This window comes from Anastrepha obliqua, chromosome 1 (assembly GCF_027943255.1).
Source record: "Anastrepha obliqua isolate idAnaObli1 chromosome 1, idAnaObli1_1.0, whole genome shotgun sequence".
Classification (NCBI taxonomy): Eukaryota; Metazoa; Arthropoda; class Insecta; order Diptera; family Tephritidae; genus Anastrepha; species Anastrepha obliqua.
The window spans coordinates 148,354,574-148,374,959 of record NC_072892.1 but is presented as its reverse complement, the minus strand read 5'-3'; the positions used below and the strand labels follow the sequence as shown (position 1 = coordinate 148,374,959).

Below are 20,386 nucleotides of genomic sequence, written 5' to 3'. Positions count from 1 at the left end.
ATTCGTTAAGCTATGAAAGTTTAGGTAGCGTAAGGGAAAGAAGATTCAATCTGGGATCCTTTCTGAAACAAAACTCGGGTGATTCCACCACACGAACTTTGTTAAATGAACGGACCTGTTGCCTGTCTTATACGCCTTTAGTTCTTTTAAACATTTTTGAGATTTTTTTCTGAAATTTTGCATTTACTTATACCTAAAAAATTAGAAACAGTATAAATATTTTATTCAAAGCATTACCCATAGAATGAGGAAATATTTTGCACTATTTTTATATAAAGGGTGGTTAAGTTTCAAGGGCCGGTGTTGATTTTGAATAAAATACAATTTTTTTTTTAATTGTTTTCATTTCTCTTTATTGTGATAATATTGGTATGGCTCCATTACGCATAGAACAAAATATTGGCCAAATGGCCGCCGCGGCCTCGGCGGCACACCTCCATCCGATGGTCCAAATTTTCGATGACGCTGAGGCATAATTGAGGTTTTATGCCGTTAATGTGTCGAATTATCTCATCCTTTAGCTCTTGAATTGTTGCAGGCTTATCGATGTACATCTTTTCTTTCAAATAACCACAAAGAAAGAAGCTCAAATCACATGATCTTGGCGGCCAATTGACATCGGCGCGACGTGAGATTATTCGGCCATCCAATTTTTCGCGCAAAAGAGCCATTGTTTTGTTAGCTGTGTGACAAGTGGCACCATCCTGTTGAAACCACATATCGTCCACTTCCGTATCTTCCAATTCGGGCTATAAAAAGTTCGTTATCATCTCACGATAGCGAACACTATTCACTGTAACTGCCTGACCGGCCTCATTTTGGAAAAAATATGGCCCAATGATACCAACGGCCCATAAACCGCACAGTCACTCTTTGTGGGTGCATTGGTTTTTCGGCAATCACTCTTGGATTATCATTTGCCTAAATGCGGCAATTCTGCTTATTATCGAATCCACTGAGGTGAAAATATGCCTCATCACTGAAGATGATTTTCTTCGAAAATTGGTCCGCTGCCCGTTTTTCATAATAAGCCTGAATAACTTTAACGCGTTGCTCGATTATGTGTCTTTCCTTGGTTCAAATTTAATTAGTCTGAAATTGAAAAATGTTAAGTGAAATGCAGAATAAAACTTGACGTTTAGGTGTGGTTCACATTCAACATCGGCCCTTAAAATTTAACCACCCTTTATATAATTGACGCTTGTACCCTTTTTTGTATTTGGCCGAGCTCCTCCTCCTATTTGTGGTGGGCGTCTTGATGTTGTTCCATAGCTTGTTCGTTCTTTTCGGAAGTGGAATAACCCGGATGAGACTTATTTATCGGAGCCGTGTTGGAGTGCACCTTTTCTGATTTAGAAGCTTTCTAGCATAACTTATACAGTTTTTAGAGACCCCTTCTCTTCCTATCAAACACACAGCATTACCAACGAATCCTTTTCACTATAGATATTTCTGCCTAGCCATGCTTAGCATAAGATTTCATGACTTTTTCCAAGAAACCTTATATTGGTAAGTTTCAAAAACTATTTCCCTTGGCCTGCAGATGCAGTAAAACGTCTGACAATATTTCTTGGTTTCAGTTTATGCGGAGCCCAATTACCAATTTCAGAATTATATCCTAAACCTGCAGATGCCATGAAATGGCTTGTTGTGTTATCCTCTTATGCATTTGCTTTGACATATCGTCCCCTTAGTATTAAAATAGCCTATAAATTTTTTGATGTTTTGAGAAAATGAATTTCAAACTTTTTGTCGAAAGTAGCTCTCACTCAAATCTCGTTATGTCTGTAAATATTTATTATTTTTTGACTGACGTTTTGACCCACTTTGTGGAACTAGAATTTGACAAAATTTTGACCACATATAAAATCGACGATGGAGAATCCAAAAATTCAATAAAAAAATAATAGCCTATGAGCACATAGGGGACGATATGAAGATATTGACCCCTCCTCTACTTGCTCTTTTTATAAAAAACCTCAATTTTGAATCGACTAAAACATATTGAATTTATATAGCATATGACCCATAACCTTTATACAGCATCGTAAGACCTTTAGCTGCACTTTTCTTCTTCGTGAAATGTGTCACGATTTTTTTCTTATTGGGAAGCTAGACAAAAATTACAGCTTCATATCCTGCCTATATACGAGTATGTACGTATGTACATATATTAAAAATAGCTCCCTTTGTCTTTACCTTGTATTCAAATCGCTACTCTTTCCCCTTATTCGTTTCTACTTATTTCCTTTTACAAATCTTTCTTCATTTGGCAGACAATCGAACGTAAAGATAAACAACTCTCCTGGGATATTCACTTTTGGCTTGGTTCGGATACATCCACCGACGAGGCTGGCGCTGCTGCTATTTATGCTGTGCAGCTGGATGACCTGCTTAATGGCGCGCCGGTGCAACACCGTGAAGTTCAGGATCACGAATCACAGCTATTTCTTAGTTACTTTAGGAATGGTAAGTTCAGTAGTTCAGTTCAGCGTACATTTGTCAAGCGAGCACTCAAGGATTGCACTGAGATGCATGTGAATATTTACATAGATGTATGAAAACGCGTAATCTTTTGCAAGCGTGCTGTAGTCCCTGTGGTTATCAGTTGATTTAGTATGTACATATGTACATACGAGTAAGTCAATGCATAAAAAAGTTCATATATATGCACAAGCAAAGGAACCAGCTAAATATTGCCGTAGACTCCGATGCAAATAAAAAAAACCTCGGAATCGTGGAAAACGAGTCAAATTTGCAAATACTGAACGGTGCCTGTAATGCTCCACAAATACACCAAAAGTTCCGTGCTTGTATGTTGACGGTTCTAGAAATCGTTCTATGTACATATAACAAAATAATAAAGGAAATTCGGAATATTAATAACAAACAAAGCCTATCGCTACGCTCGCTGGGTTTCGGAGCTAAATGCCTTTAAGGGAGGGGAAGGGTCACAAAATCGAAATTTTTTTTCTTCACTCATCTTATAGTAAATCATTTCAAGAATGTTGTGTCAAAATTTTAAGTGGATCGGAGCAGAACTCTCAAAGTTATAGCCTTTGTAGGCACTCTACCTCGAATGCGGAGCATCGATAATTTTTCAGAGTCATTTTTTCAAACGCGTTTTTCCCGAAACGACTTCTTAAAAGTCGGTGCCAATCACAACTCCGAAACTATTCAACCGATTCTTTTCAAATTTGGCACACGTTTTCTAAATCAAAAATACCTCCCCCCCCCACTGTTTTTTTTTTTATTTTTTTTTTTTAAGGTTGTTTTTCACTTACAAATATGGCGAAATTTTTCGCCAAAAATGCTCGTTTTACGTTTTTTTGCCACCAAAACTACAAAAATTAAAAAAAAAAAAAATTTATTAATGTAGGGGGGAGCATTACGTCATACTTTAACTGAAAAATTCGACTTTTTTAGTTTCAGATGATTCTACGACGAATGCGGATTGGCACCGCAGAGCACCTCTCGAAAAACATATCTCCAAAAAAACTCTGTCATGGGCTTATTTGTCAATATTTTATTATTAATATTTTTTAAAAACTTATTGAGAAGATGTACAATAACATGCAACTGATTTTATTAAAGTATCTTAAACCATATTTCTTTAAAAAATTCAAAAAAAAAAGTGTTTTTTTTAGCGCTAAACCCTACCACCCCCTTAATATCTTCAACTAAAAATCTACCTGACATTTAGGCGCTTTTTCATTGGTTTCTTTCAGGCGTACGCTACGAGCAAGGCGGCGTAGGAACCGGCTTCAAGCATGTGCAAACCAATGCCGCTGGCGAGAAGCGCTTGTTTCAGGTGAAGGGCAAACGCAACGTGCGTGTACGTCAGGTTAATCTGTCCGTGTCGTCGATGAACAAAGGCGATTGCTTCATCTTAGATGCTGGCAATGAGATACTCGTCTATGTAGGACCACAAGCAAAACGAGTGGAGAAGCTGAAAGCTATCAGCGCTGCTAATCAAATTCGCGATCAAGATCACAACGGACGTGCCAGGGTCGATATTGTTGGTGAGTATGAATACGCTTTAAGTTTTCATACGTTTTTAATTTAATTAATTTTTTTTTATTTTACTTTAGATGAGTTTAGTTCGGATGTGGATAAACAACACTTTTTCGAAGTTTTAGGCTCTGGCTCCCCCACACAAGTGCCGGATGAAGCTGCCGAGCAAGAAGATGGTGCATTTGAGACAGCTGATGCTAATTCTGTCACTCTATACAAGGTCTCAGATGCCAAAAGTGGTCTGAAAATCGACCCTATTTCCACGAAGCCATTGCGTCAAGAAATGCTGGACACAAATGATTGCTTTATTTTGGACACCGGCTCTGGCATTTACGTTTGGGTAGGCCGTCGCTCGACACAAAGAGAGAAATCGGACGCTATGAATAAGGCACAAGAATTTCTACGCACTAAAAAATATCCAGCTTGGACGCAGGTACATCGCGTAGTTGAGGGCGCCGAATCGGCGCCATTCAAGCAATATTTCGCCACTTGGCGCGACGCTGGCATGGCACACACACGTTTGGTACGCTCTGCAATGGGTTATGATTCCGATGACTCAGATTTTGTCGACCTCATTGATGTGGAAGACTTGAAAAAGAGTGGGGGTAGCGCTATCGGCTTCATGCCCGACAATGGCGAAAACGACATCAAAGAGGTGGTGCAGTACGTGAATAAACATGGGCGTGTGGATACAGTGCACAATGTAGTCCAACTACAGCCCAACATGCCACTACTGGGATTCGCCTCTTACTTGATTACTTACAAGTATAACAACAAAAATGGTGAAGCGGGTATTATTATTTATGTATGGGATGGCATGAAAGCTAGCCACGCCACAAAGGAACGCGCATTCGAAGATGCCATGGCATTGGCTGTCGAACGTAATGCCATTTTAGTGCGCACCACGCAGAACCATGAGCCGCGTCACTTCCTGAAGATGTTCAAAGGAAAACTTGTTACATCATACACCGCTATACCCATTCATCCACAATTATACCGCATTCGTGGCACAGAAGCCAGCGACGTGCATGCCAACGAAGTGACTGCCGATTCATCGTCGTTAGCTTCAAGAGATGTTTTCGCTCTATTAACAATGGATGCACACAAAGTCTACATATGGATTGGCTTAGTGAGTATTAATCATAATATAATATTAGCAAATTGAATGTTTATGAATAACTGATGCAATGCAGGGTGCTAGCAAATTCGAGAAGGATATGGCTATAGAGAGATTTTCGAACTATTGGCCTGATGCCGTTGTTGAAGTGATTGAAGAAGGTGCCGAGCCCGATGACTTTTGGGAACTTTTGCATGGGGAGGGTATCTACGAGCGCAGCATGACTGATGTTACTAAGCCTTTGCTAGAACCCAGATTATTCCATTGTCGCTTGGTTGGCAAACGTTTAGAAGCAGAGGAAATTACGCGCTTCGAACAAGCAGTAGGTTTGCATGGATATTCATAATTGAAATATTTGTTTAAAAGCTTATTCATTTGTGTGACGCTCAAAGGATCTCGATCCGAACGATGTAATGCTTCTAGATGCGGGTGATGAAATCTACATGTGGGTGGGCTCAGGCGCCACAGCTGAAGATAATGGAATGATGCTTGAAGTGGTTGAGGTTTGTGTTACGCATGATTTGCCAATTTGTAGATGTTAAAAGTTAAATGCATTGATTTTCGTTACATGCAGAAATACATCAAAGCTGAACCAACTGAACGCACAATTGACACAGTCACTGTCATACGCATTGTACAGGGCAATGAGCCACGTGCCTTCACACGCATGTTCCCCTCATGGGAAATCGATTACTGGCAGGTCAGTGAGAGTAAAAATGAGCATGGAACTCCGTAGCGAAAAGTGTCTCAGAATTCACTTCATCGGCATGACATACCCTCGACTCCCTATTTACCGCTGATCGCTTTCGCTACGGATAATTTATGGTGGTTAGTGGTAGACGAGACTGTCTAAAATGAAGAAGATGCAATTTCGGCCAACTTCTGTACTAAAACTCTGAACGGACTTTCACCATCCTGCTAACTGAAATAGAAAAATAATTGGATTGAACTGACTTTTAGGGTGGTGAATGACGTTTGTGAATTTTGGTAAAAGTACGGTTGGGAAGGGCAGCTTCTCTGCTTTGGGAGTTCTTTGGTAGTCTCTTTCATTAAAATGTTATTTGTTTTTTAGTTATTAAATACATTTTATAAGTTTCGCCTTATAATAGTAGGCATACTAACTATTTTATTTAAATACCCACATACATTTTTTACTCGTACACACACATACTTACCAGCTTCCGATTTTCTGTTCTAATTTTACACCAAACCATATCTATTGACAAATAAATTGATTTACCATTTTATTACACTCTATTTATTCACTCTTAAACAACAACACGCACGCGTATTTTTAGTATTTTTTGTAAAGCATTTGTGCTAATTTTTCATATTTTTCACTTTCACTAACACTGCATGTTTTTAAATAAAATAGATTTTTCAAAGTGACTTATTATTTTGATTTTGCATTCCTTTTTACAATCGAAATAGCCAACACCAAGGAACGAAGAGATTGGGAGGGAAGTTGAGGAAAGCAACGACATCTTCGATTTGAATGAAGTTTAAAAGCGATTCATCAAAAAGTCGTCACGCATAATTTAATAATGGAAAATACTCAATTTTGGTGCAATAAATAAAACATTTCTTTTTAAGTTTGGTATAAGAAATTTGTTTGAATTACTACAGGAAAAGTGGGTCTTGTCTTAAAAATGTCCAAGACTTACCTAATTTGATATATAAATGATGTAAGGATTTTGGGCTTAAGACTAGATCAAATAATTTTCAGAAAGATGGCACGTAGGTTTGGTTATTAGTCTTCCCCTGTTAATTCCCACCAATCTAATGAAAATAATCTATATATTATAGTTTTAGCTCTTTTCTTTTTGTTTACCGTTTCTAGAGAAAAATAGGTAAGTACACTTCGACCATATTTGTAAGTGGGAGCAAATTTAAATGGGTTATTCTAAATCACCTGAGCCAAATTAGTGACTAGTTACAAATTCCAATGACAGTCGGTTCTGCGTTACCGGGACGACCCGCATTTACAAGGTGAAGTCCAAAATAAACAAGACGGGCGTCATAAAAATGTTTTTGATGATGCCATATTTTTAATTTGTTAGTGCGTTGGTGACATTCGGTTCAGTGGTAGCGAAGTTATTGCGTCTAAAGTGTCAGTATGTTTGTGTCATCGTTACAAAAATGAGTTTCGAACGAAGAACTAATATCAAATTTTGTTTTAAAATCGCTAAAAAGTTTACCGAAACATTTGAATTGATGAAAAAAGTTAATGGCAAAGATTGTCTATCTCGTGCCAGAGTTTATGAGTGGTTTACACGTTTCGGAGATGGTTGTAAGGATATAAATGACAATGAAACCAAAGTCAGTAATCACCGAAAAGTCCACCGAAATTTTTCGTAAATTTATATATTGTAATAACCGCTGAAATTCATGGAACCGGATTTTAATATCTCCAAAACATCGATTTATCGCATTGTGATTGATCATTTTTGCTTACGAAAGGTCTGTGCACGTTTCATTCCGCACTAGTTACCTGAGGACCAAAAATTGCTCAGAATTCAAAATTCGACAGACCTCATTAAAGAGGGGAGAAAAGTTGAGAACTTCCTTTACAACATTGTAACTGGTGATGAAACGTGGTATTTCCAACACGAACCTGAAACTAAGCGTCAAAGTGCCGAACGGAAGACCCCAGACGAGCCACCATCCAAAAAATCGCATTTGGAGAAGTTAAAAATCAAGTCGATCCTCATTTGTTTTTACGATTCCAAGGGAATTGTTCACAAGGAGTTCCTGCCAATGGGCCGTCAATGCAATTTTTTTTCATGGTGTTTTGAAGCGTTTGTTGCATCGCATTCGTCGAATTCGCTCTGAATACCGTGCACCATCTCATCGATCCACTCTTGTGACTGAGTTTTTGACTAGAAATCGACTTTTAACCATCAATCACTCACCGTATTCGCCTGATACGGCTCCCTGTGATTTCTACCTATTCAGAAAATTGCATTTGGCCATGAAAGAAAACGTTTTGCGGCCGTAGAGGCCATTCAAAAGGCTTATACCGACATCCTGAAGGACATTCCGGACTCCGGTTAATGACTTGAAACACTCTTTCGAAAAGCTTTTAGATCGCGCAAAACAGTGTATCGAGACCAGAGGGGACTATTTTGAATAAATAAACTCGAAGTTATCAGAACAAAGCTCTTGTCGCTTCTATTTTAGCTCAGTCTTGTTTATTTTGGACTTCACCTTGTATATCCGGCCCGTGAATGTATGGGGAATCTTTATGTCGTTACAACAACAACAACAACTAGTTACAAAAACAATATGACTCCAAAGAAGAAAAGCTGAGAAAAGTATTCAATACAAGCTTTTTTCTGTTTTTCTTTACACTAAGAAAATATGGCATTTTTCAAGCTAACAAGAATTGTGTAAAACATATTTTTATTTCCATTCTTTCCATTTCCATTTTTATGTTTTCGCTATACGAATCGCAATATTTTTGAAATAAAACTGAAACTAAAGTTTTTCATCGCTTAATATTTGTAAATAGGTGGTTAGTATCCTGAGGGGTTGTTGTTGTTGAGGTGGTTGGACATTTCTGAGCTGAAATGCTCCTAATTAGTGACCAGCACCGTTTTACTACCACTATCTCGTGTGATGATGATGTTGTTATTTTTTTTTTTTTCAAGTCAGATCCATTTAGTGAGGTCCAAGTATAGCAGCAAATCCTTTATCTCGATGTCTGAGATTTCCTTGATTTGCTGTAGGAAAGTCTTACCGAAGGATCGGAGTCGTGCCCTGGCTAGTCCCGGACATTCACATAAATAGTGGAACAGACTTTCCTTCGCCCCTTCCGCTTGACAGCTTCTACTACTGAGGGGTTAGTATCGTCGGACATATATTGAGTATGTCGGGATCTATTCCGAATAAGCAGGAGTTTAACCTACTACAATATTCAGAACGTAATTGAACCAAAGTTACGCGGGTCTCACGACGCAGCTGAAGCTCTTCGTCTGTAATACGTGGGGGTTGGCCTCCGATAACGCCATACGGGGGTCGGGAGTTTGAGAAGTTGGTGAGAGTCTCCCGGTGAATGTCGTTTAATGCCTGTGTATATATTGTCTGGTCCAGTAGTTACAGTGGCGTTATGTCCTGGACATCGTCAGTGTAGTTGAAGAAATGCATCTTCGTCTGGAAAGTGGTGTGGCAGCGGGGCCATCAGGAGGCATCGTGTGACAGTTCTGATTGTATCATTTCAACAGGTCTGAAGCTTTGCCCACTGCGAATCACTAGTGCCCAGTGACTAGAAGGGAGCAGCATAATTCAGAACCGGCCAATTGCTTTAAATGTCGCTAGCAACATTTCGTTGTTTTCCCCCTAAGTGTCACGATTTTGCTACGGGCGATCGATTTTTAGGACCTTGTTGCAATTTTGGATTTTGATGGCAATTACGCTGAAAAGGAGAGCAAACTATCGAAGGTGACACCTAAGATTTTGGGATTGTTAAGGGTCGATATTGATGTGTCATCGGCTTTCAGCTTTAGTTGTAAGTTGACCGTCCTGGTGGTAAAGAGGGTTGCCGTGAATTTAGTGGGTGAATGTTGGAGATTCCTCGTAGTGAAAAAGTGAGAAAGGTTGACGAGATAAAAGTTCACTTTGAAATACAATTTCCTCGGCACCCGGTTCTACGTACCGGAATGACTACGTAACAAGCCTGGGTTGCCGCCCCAGTAAACTAGCCCTGCCTAGTACGCTGAACCTCATCCGTAACTTGTAATTTATCGCATGTATCGGGTGGTTTTTAAGAGCTTGAGAAATTAAAATGATAATACAAAACGGAAATATTGTTGTAATGCATTTTTTATCATATTTTGGTAGATAATTTCATTGCATTTATTTTTTGAATATGGTATCCAGCATAAGTCTGCCGCGGCTACAAGTTATGAGTGTCAAATTGCTCTGCCTTGTTGAAACCAAATGTATCGATGTTTAGCTGATTAATTTTTGGAAACCAAAATTTAGTCAGCATGGCTCGTTAGCGCTCGCTATTCACTATAACGGCAGCTCTTTCCTCATTTCGAAAGAAATAAGGACCGAAGATGCCGCCAGTGTTCTATGAACTTGGCGAACAAATTTATTTTTTTTTCAACGTAAATTTCCACAAAGATTCATGAGGACTTAAACAGAAATGCCAAACCCCATAGTTATCAATGTCGATAGTTCTCACGCAGTTAAGAAATAACCTGATATTTTTATGGTTAACTACAATTTCAATGCGTGAGAAGAGAAGTTGAAAGAACTTCAGGAAATTCATTTGAATTAATTTTTAACAAAAGCAGCTAAACAATGTTTGATAGAGATACAAACACACATACAGTCCTGTGCAAAAAAAACCGGACAGTCTGAAAATTCCATTTTTTGAAGTAGTATTGGATTTTATCAAACATGTTTGAATGTGGTTATATTCCATTGTGTTTTTAATACAAAAGTATGAAATAAAATCAATAAATTTCATACGTGTTTTTAATATTTTCATACTTTATTTGATTTAGCATAGTCAATAACGAATGTTTTATTATTAGTTTATCCTTATTATATAATCTTACAGCTAATTAATTCAAAACAAAATTAATTATTTCATTATAAATGTTATAATTTGAAGTTTTAATACTTGGTCGCACCGCCTTTCGCCTTAATTACCGCTTTAATACGTCTCGGCATTGATGTAACCAGGGTTTACAACAATTCCTCCGAAATATCGTTGTGCCAAGTGTCCATTATAATGTTATCCAGGTCAGTTTTGTTCTTCGGCTTTTTTTCAGTTGCCTGCTTCTTTACAATGGCCTAGAGGTTCTCAATTGGGTTCAGGTCGGGACTGTTACCCGGCCATTCCAATTGGACAAATCCGTTTTTTTCCATAAATTCTTTTACCTACAACAAATAAGAAATAAATCATTGGTTTTTTGATTCGACATTTAAAAAAAACACTCGGGAGATATAACAAAAATCATAACTTACTTTGTGAGATCGGTGGCATGGCGCAGAATCATCCTGAAATATAACGTCCGTTCTTAGAGAATACTGCTCCTCAATGACAGGTATTAAATGCGTATTTAAAATTGAAATGTAAGCATTTCTGTTCACCCGACCATCAATAAGAGTCAGTGCTTCCGTTCCGTCATAGCTGAAGCAGCCCCATACCATTCTACCCACTGACTGTCTTACAGTAGACAGTATGCATCCAGTTTTATATCTTTTGCCAGATCTGCGCCTCACATGGTGGATACCATCCGATCCAAAGAGGTTAAACTTGGATTCATCCGAAAAAATCACATTCTTCCATCGGTATCGTTTTTGACGCATTTTTTCGTTCAAAAACAGCTTTTTTGCGGGATGTCTTCCTACAAAACCGGCATTTATCAATCTCCTACGCACAGTATATGAATCTATTTCGACGCCAGTTGCATCCAAGAACTCCTTCCTGATGTCTGCCGAAGTTTTGAAACGGTCCTGGATACACATCCGCTTAATCATCCGGTCTTCAGCAGGCGACGTCTTTTTTCGTCGTCCAGATCCTTTCTTTCGCTCCGTTGAAGCCGTTTCTGCAAATTTCTTTAAAAAATCGGCAACAGATGATTTGCTGACGCCTACTTTAGCAGCAATTTGACGTACGGACAATTTTTGCTGTGATAGTGCAATAATTTGCCCCTTAACGACAGCTCCCATTTGCTTCGATCTTGGCATATTTTTGATATTATATTAACACTTGCCACGTATCAACTATTTCACTTATTGGTTAAATTATGATACAAATTAATTCAAAACTGTTCTATTTATACACAAAAAAAGCTACTTACCGCCAAGAAGCTTTATACTGAAGCTATAGAAATTTAAATACGGTAAATTAGCTGTCCGGTTTTTTTTGCACAGGACTGTACATACATATGTGATGCTGTTAAAATCAGCTAAAATCAATGTGGTAAAAATTGGTCAAATATTTTTAAATTTCTGCGGACATGTCTAAGAATGTAAATTTTCAAATTTTCTAATTCAAGTCCGCTTTAATTAACACAGAAACGAGGCAACGTCTGACGTCTGTTAATAATTTTTTCTGTAAAATTGTGTAATTAATTCGTATTTGCGCTATAACAGAGAACTTTTGCTTGCAAGCTTCCTGGATTACGATTTGATTTCACATTTCAAGCACAGTTTACGTTAACGTTAATAAATATCGAAGCTGTTCTCTTAACATTTCGACCACTTCGGTTTTATATTAAGAACATATATCGTAATTAAAGGATATCGTTTCTGTGTCCTTTTACTGTATATATCGTAAATCGCACAAAGCACGTCTTCCATAATTTTTACGCTCTTACCGCGCCATATATGTATGTATTTCGCTCTCCCTCCTTTTCAACTGAAGTTTACGGAAAGCTGCATTGCAAACGTTCTCCGGCTGCATTGGCTAATTATAAACTTTCGTTTGCCGAAGCTCAAGTCACTGTACATCCGCATCTGTAAAAACAGAAAAGGCGCTTTTCAACCGAGAACTTTATAATAATTAAATAGCAAAGGAAAGCTTTTAACATAATAATCAATTTAAAGTTTTATTTAAAATTTCTCTAATAACACTATTCAACCAAATTTTTGCAACATTTTAATATACTTCCAAATATTTCGTTCCGATTTTTTTATTATATTCCGGGAATATCTGAACTTTAATGGCGCTCAAAGGCTGAGGTACTCATCATAAGGGGGGAGATACATGTAAATGCTTAAATTTTCCTTGATGTTTGTGATTTATTTTTTTTATTAAAGAGTCATTATATGTTTTTAAAAATTGGCATGTATTTTGTTTAAATATTAAAATAATACAAAAAAAATGTTTTGATTATAATAATTTAAAATGGCAGGTATACGTGAAATTCTTCCTGTGAAGGTCGGAGCGAGGCTTTTTAATCGGCGGGCATTCTAGCATCGTTTCTAGTGATCTGAAAACCAAAAAACAAACATTTTTGTGTTTATTAATGTCATAATTTGTCGGTGAACCTAAAAAAATTAAAAAAAATTAAAAATTCACGAAATATATTACAATGCTTAAAAAAAATTAAATGAATTTTGGCCCTAATTTTTCATGTTGTTTTGCTCTAAAAAAATTATTTTCTCAAAAAATTTTTGGAAACTTGTAGGTTCACATAGAAAGTAATATCATTAGAAAGATGTGTGCAAAATTTCAGGAAGATCGGTCAATAACTTTTTGAGTTATCGTGTACGCCGATTTAAAAAATGTAGTTTTGAGAAAAAGGCATTAAAGTTTAAGTGCATGAAAATTCAATGATTATAGTGGCTTACCGACTAATCAGCAATTCCAGCGCCATATAACAATCCTTCTGAAGCTTCGTACAACTCATTTTGTTCAATTAGTTGCTGTTGATGTGCTTGACGAGATTCTTTAGAGGCTACTGAGCTGCGGCGATTTTCTCGGGTCACTCTCTGTTCGTCCATTTTTTTGGCGTATGATTTACATTGCCGGCCTACTATTATATCTGAGCAGTTCATTATTTGTAGTATTGATGTGTATCCTTCATTGAATAATCCAGCAGCAATGTATGAGACCATTTCAATGATTTTTGACCCCGAATGTAGGTGTTTTGGAGCGAGACGCCAAACGGTAGAGTTGAAACTCTCATTTGCATTTTGCGTATGACCACCCAAACATCTTTTAAGCAAGTCATCTCGCGATAAATCTAAAAATATTGGCTCTACATGCTTCTGGATATCTGGATCTCATGTTTTGGTTCGTAATCCGTAGAGCACATATGATAGTAGGTGGCCATTACAGCCTTTTTCATATCCTCGAGGTTGTTTACATTCCTACGAATAGCAAGCCCGTAGTATACTGATAATTTATTGATGAGAGCTTGCGTCAACTTGCCTTTTCCTCCGAGTTTATAATCTTTCGTAACTTTTCGGAGGCGAGTACCCATCCTCTTTTGCACGTGACCAATACACTCACTTTTTACTACCGGAAAATCGTCGCCATATGGATTTACATCGAGAATTCCTTGAAATGTCTTTGAATCTCCATCTCCTATGTAATTGCCGTACTTCACGCCAAAAAGTTTTTCCGATCGATTCGACTTCCATTGCCCCCGCAGAACCTTGGTGATTCTCTTGACAGTCTGGCTGGTGTTCTTCATACCATTCATTATGTTCTGCAGTACCTTCTCTATTTTTCCATAATGTACACCATAAACAATAGCTAGATTTCACTATTAGATCAATAACCTTACCACTGTAGTACCCAATGAGCGTTGTTACACCGTATAAAGATTTGAAGCCACGTTTTTTCCATGAGCCATCCCCTGATACTTTTAAATCTGTAGCTGGCCTGTCATGTTTTCCATTTTCTACTTTTTCTTCCTCTACAGCTTTTTTACAGCACGATTGAAATACGGATTGTGAGGCGTTATGTAAATGCACAACAATGTTATTATATGCAGTTTCACTCAAGCCGTAACACATGTCCATAAAATTACAAAAGATATTAATCCCCTCTCTGGCGACGCCCAAAAGGCGCATGACAAATACAATCCTACGGTTAATTTCAAATCCATTATTAATAAATGGCCCTGAGTTGATATCTCTACGACCGCAACGACATAATAAAACAATTTTAAAACCCAATCCGCGATTGCCAGCTTCCTCAAATTTCACTGTCTGATTACACTCGCGACACACAACAAGTTCTGATAACGCAGTAAACACCGTAAAAAACTCAATAAACTTATAACAATGCGTATTGTTGTAATGAATATCCTCACTAGTAGAACTAGATAATTTTCTGGCACTAGCACTCGATTGATCGGCTTCAGCACGTTTAGAATACTGATTTCCCTGAAATTTACGTTTTGACGGGCGTCCTGACCGCCTTGATGAATCTTTATCTCCTTTAGGATACGAACTCATTTTTATATTTATTTGATTTCAAAATCGTTACGTACAGGATGAGGTCCAAAACTTGACTGAACAAAACTAACAGAAACACAGAATCTCTAAGAGCAACACCGGTTTTGGCCGGAACTAATATACGCTTCAGCAGCTTCGAAAATGTCTAATGCTTGGAATTTGTTAATGAAAGTATTTTGAAACATTTGCCTAGTCACATTTTTACCAATAGAAAGGTTAAAAGGAAACGGAATTTAAGAGACAGGTAAAAGAGTCGGCCGCTGAAGTATAACCCTCCCAGCGCTCGAAGGCAAAGAATAGAGTTGTCACGGTTTACGCTCTATAATATGAGAAATACTGAAAATTATGTTCTAAAAATTTGGTAACATATTCTGAAAGGTCTATACTAACATATTATGGAAAAAACAAATTTTTTTTTTTCAACATTTTACATGTATCTCCCCCCATAAGTTTTGACTACAGTAGAAACTCGATTTTGGCACATCTCAATACTTATATATATAAAGGGTTTTCCAATAACAAGTGTTATTGGTGAATGGATTGCACTATCGAGAGATGATTAAAGAATCGGATTGTATTGATCCGGACAACGTTAATTTTCAACAAGACGGACGCTACGTGCCATACAATTAACGAAACCATTGATCTTTTACGGGAAAAGTTTCCGGGCCGTGTTATCTCTCCAAGAGGTGATCCCAATTAGCCATCGAGATCTTGTGATTTAACACTTTGTGACTTTTTTATTTTGAGGCCGTGAAAGAGAAGGTGTACGCCAATAGCCCAGGGTCGATTCAAGACCTCAAAGATGGAATTCGTGAGGCTATCGAGGATATGAGGCAGCCACTTTGCAATTTGGTTATGGAAAATTTCATGAAAAGGATATTGTCTTGTAAGCGTGGTCGTGGTGGTCATCTGCCTGATGTTATTTGCCACTATTAACGGCATACCTTCCTTTTTATAATGAAATAAACATCCAATCATTTATATTATATTAAAAAGCAGAAATACACTCGGAGGTTTGCCATTGCCTGCCGAGGGGCGACCGCTATTGAAAAAAACGTTTTCTTCATTTTGGTGTTTCACCGAGATTCGAACCTATGTTCTCTCTGTGAATTCCGAGTGATAGTCACGCACCAACCTATTCGGATACGGCGGTCGCATCTCAATACCGACGGCACAGTTTTTTTTCATTGCATAGTCAGTACTTGCCTTACCGTGTAAATTTTAAGATTTCGAGCTCTGATAGCTGAGATAACTCTTCTACCTCTACATCTTTTAGTTTAAAATAAAACTACCGAATTTGAACAACAGTACTTCTATGTGAATAAAAATTTCACTCGGTATGTAATCTGTTGATTTTTCCTAACTTTAGATTAAATTATTCAGCGAAGTTTTTTGAAATTTCGTACAAAAATATAATGCAGATCGGATCCTTGCAGTCCTGCTCTTCCAACCATCTGCGGCCCACAATCATACACCACAACTAGCTTTGGGTTTCCGAGTAAGACACGCAATCCAGTGCCATTTCAAAAATGGGTTGTAACCTTAGGAAACTCAAATGTCACTACGAATCATTTCGATAACTATGTGAATACTATTTAGACGTCTTCTTTCGGTTGAATCGATGCTGAATAAAAATGTAATGTATTTTATTGAAAAGTGACTGATTCTTCTAACAAACGTGGAACCCATTTAATTATCAGAAAATTTTTCAAAATTATATAATACGTTTTAAAAAACTAAACGTTTTAAAAAACTAATATCTGTATATTTACAAAAAAAAAAAAAAACCTACCAAGAAAGCGGAAATTGAGAAGGTAATCTTTTATTCAGCAAAATAATAGAATAAGTTTTTTTTAAAGCGGTCGCCCCTCGGCAGACAATGGGTGGGATTTCTGCCCCTCTGAGTGTATTTCTGTCCTGGAAATGCGCCTCATAAAAAACCATTTGCCCTTCGGAGTCGGCTTAAAACTGTAGGTGTAGGTGTATTTGTGGAACAACATCAAGACGCACGCCACAAATAGGAGGAGGAGCTCGGCCAAACATCTAATAGAGGTGTATGCGCCAATTATTTATTTGTTTATATTTTTTTAAATTTTCACTTTTTGGCTGATTTCGTGACTGCCGCATAAGTATCCTCATATTGCAGCCATTACTCGTTAAAACGCTGTATTTGTGTAAAATACTCTATGGCGAAAATGTTATAAAACGATAAATAAGATAGTAATTTGATACCACAAATTTGGGAAGACAATCAAAAAAATAGAGAGTGATCAATGTAGAGGTATCGGATTTTAAATTGGAATAAACCAACGTAAATTCAAACTGATTAGCCTATCTTTATTATTTTTGTAAAGAACCATTCATGACATTTATTTTTTGAGGATAATCGCATTCAAATGTTGGCCGCAACTGCGTCGTAATTCGGTCATCCTTAAACACCAATTTTGAATAACGCGCTGGAGGACTTCGATCGAAGAACTTTAGTAATGTTGGCTTCCAATGTCTCAATCGAAGTTGGTTTACCCAAAAAGCATTTAGACTTTACATACCACCACAAATAACAGTGCAAAAGTGTGATATCACACGATCTTGGTGGCCAATCCACTGGTCCGAGAAGAGATCGCTCGCTTGCTCACCGAAACGGCGACACAGTAAATCCATTGGTTCACGGGCTGTAAGGTACGTAGCGCATTTGTTGGAACCAAATGTTGTAGAAATGACGGGATTCAATTTCCGGCATCACAAAGCTGGTAATCGTGGCGCGATAGCGTTCGACATTTACTGTTACATTGGCGCCTGCCTCGCCTTTGAAAAAATATGGGCCGATGATTCCTCTAGCCCATAGACCGCACCAAATCGTTTTTTCAATGGATATAATGGCTGTTCTTGAATGGTTTCGGCTTGTTCCTCAACCCAAATACGGGAATTTTGCTTATTACGCCGAAAATGGACCTCATCGCTCAACATTAAAAGGCAGCCTAAGCGAGCGATGAACACTTTTCACAGACCGTCGATTCTTATAATACGATTTGTACGATTTGTAAACGTTGCTTAGGCGTAGGTCTTTGCAATACTGAAAACAAAAACAAATAAAAATTCATGTTACGTACTGTTACTGCAAGTGTCACAATCCAAAAAAAAAATTTTTTTGGGGATAAGCCTATAGAAATGACTACAAGCTCTCCTTTTATGTTGTATGAAAAATGCATGGCGATATCAATTATATTACATTTAGGATATTTTGTTTATTGGGTTACGATACTTTTGCAGCAAATGAACGGCATTTAATTTCTTTTTAAATGCCCGAGTAATGGCATCGGGTCCCGAACATCCGTTGATAGGAAACAAATTCAATGCATCAATAAAACTAATCAATTTGTGCTCTAGCTTTCTGTTATCATCAATGATAAGAAGCACACTTGAGCAATTGAGATATTTTTATCAAAAAGAAGGAATATATGACCGACTTCGCTACGAGGTTCAACAAAGTCGGAGGTTAAACAAAAGAACGTAAAGTTTTTGTATAAGAAATGTTTTTAGTTAAACAAAATTTGTGTTTGAATAAAAAATATTGGGTGTGCAACTAAGTTTTAAAGGATTTAAAACATATAGTAATACTAATGTCAAATTGTACTGAGTATTTGTGTAACGAGTTTCATGTGAAAGCGTCATCATTAAGTGTCGTTTCTTAGTTTGTGTCATTTCGTCGAAGTGTAAACAAAAAATTTTTTTATACAAATACTATGTCAGCTTTTGTGCCTACAAAACTTCATTCGCGGGAAGCATTGCTATTTTGCTTCCATCTGAAGAAAAGTGCAGCGGAAAGTTATCGGATGCTGTGTGAGGCGATAAACGGAGCACTCTACAGACAAAAACCTATGCGATTGAAGCGAGCAATTGCGGAAAAACGTCCGGAATGGGAAACCAGACATGAGACATTGATCTTTCATCATGACAATGCTCGGCCGCATGTCGCACAAGTGGTCAAAACCTATCTCGATGGTAGCGGATGGGAAGTTCTACCCCACCCGCCTTATAGCCCAGATCTTGCACCATCAGATTACCATTTGTTCCGGTCGATGCAGAATGCCTCTACGAGAGTGCGTTTCACTTCGGTTGAAGGTATCCATTTGAATTTTTGAAATCGAAAAAAAACCTTTAAAACTTAGTTGCACACCCAATACTTCTACATTTATTTAATCATCAATAGTTTGATAAGAGAGGTTTTCAATTTCTATCCGTCCATTGACTGAGAATGTATTTAGGAGAGTAAATACCACACCTAGATAACTGAAATTCAACACCTTTAGTAGCAGGTTTATCTGAGTCTAGTCAAGTGTAGTCTCTTATATTTAGCTGAGATAATCAATTTAAATATGATAGTTCTATCGCTGAACCGAAACATTTCTTTAACACCGATTTTATCAAAATTAGTTAAACATAGCACTTTAAAAGAAAATGCATCGAATTGATAATCTCCCTTTTTGTGGAGAGCTTGCGCTTATCGTTATCTATGACACATTTTGGCAGTAAACAATTATAGCTCGAACCGTGTTTACTCTTTATCTCATGGATTTTACACTTTGTAAATACATTTAAGTGAGTACAGTTCTTCGATTCGGCAAGAAGAGAGGTTAGTATTTTACTTATTTTGGCGAGAGTTGAGTTGGCTTAAGTGCGCTCACCTCTCCATAATGAATAAATGATCACGACTAGTCGCCCGATGTTTCAAGAGAGTGGTGTCAAAGTGGTGCATAATGCATACAGTAGGGAACAGTTGTCAGAGCATAGGTATAATGCAGGCATGCAATTGCATTCTGTAATAAGTCAACGTAACATTTTGTATATATAACAGACATACATATATTACATATGTAGATATAGTACTTAATGTATAGGATTTCAGGTTGATTATATTATTAAATTAATCTTATTTTCATTTAAAGCTCAATTAAACTCAAAAATGTATCAATTTCAACTGGCATAAAAATGTCTCTGTTGCGAAAGGGGTGCGAATTTCGCTTGCGCTGTGAACGCGATATATGGACGTTCCACATAGTAAATCATTTACCATTCGTAGGCGGTGCAAAACCATACGTCGCTCCATTTATGGAAAATATCAAGAATAGCATAGAAGCTGTTTTAGAAGAAGAAGGTTTGCATCTAACATCAGCGACCGCCTGGTGAAGCTTTCTTTATTAAATGAACGAATTATTGTGAAATTTGGAAAATTGCTGCCCAAACTTATAATTTATCGAAGCAATGAACGTTCATCGCGTCTACGTGTTTTTCAGTAGCTTAAGATAATGGTTTTTAACACAC

The 20,386-nt window shown here is 37.5% G+C and overlaps 1 protein-coding gene across 1 annotated transcript in view; it reads left to right on the top strand.

Annotated features, from left to right (window-relative positions):
* Nucleotides 1-6,738, top strand: part of LOC129236444 (gelsolin-like) — a 42,827-nt gene extending 36,089 nt beyond the window's left edge. Inside the window, exons 5-11 of the mRNA XM_054870838.1 lie at nucleotides 2,277-2,469; nucleotides 3,729-4,022; nucleotides 4,092-5,143; nucleotides 5,208-5,453; nucleotides 5,524-5,634; nucleotides 5,706-5,831; nucleotides 6,563-6,738. Of these exons, the coding sequence (XP_054726813.1) occupies nucleotides 2,277-2,469; nucleotides 3,729-4,022; nucleotides 4,092-5,143; nucleotides 5,208-5,453; nucleotides 5,524-5,634; nucleotides 5,706-5,831; nucleotides 6,563-6,637 (2,097 nt within the window). The 3' untranslated portion in view covers nucleotides 6,638-6,738. The remainder of the gene's footprint in view (nucleotides 1-2,276; nucleotides 2,470-3,728; nucleotides 4,023-4,091; nucleotides 5,144-5,207; nucleotides 5,454-5,523; nucleotides 5,635-5,705; nucleotides 5,832-6,562) is intronic.
* Nucleotides 6,739-20,386: the final 13,648 nt, after the last annotated feature.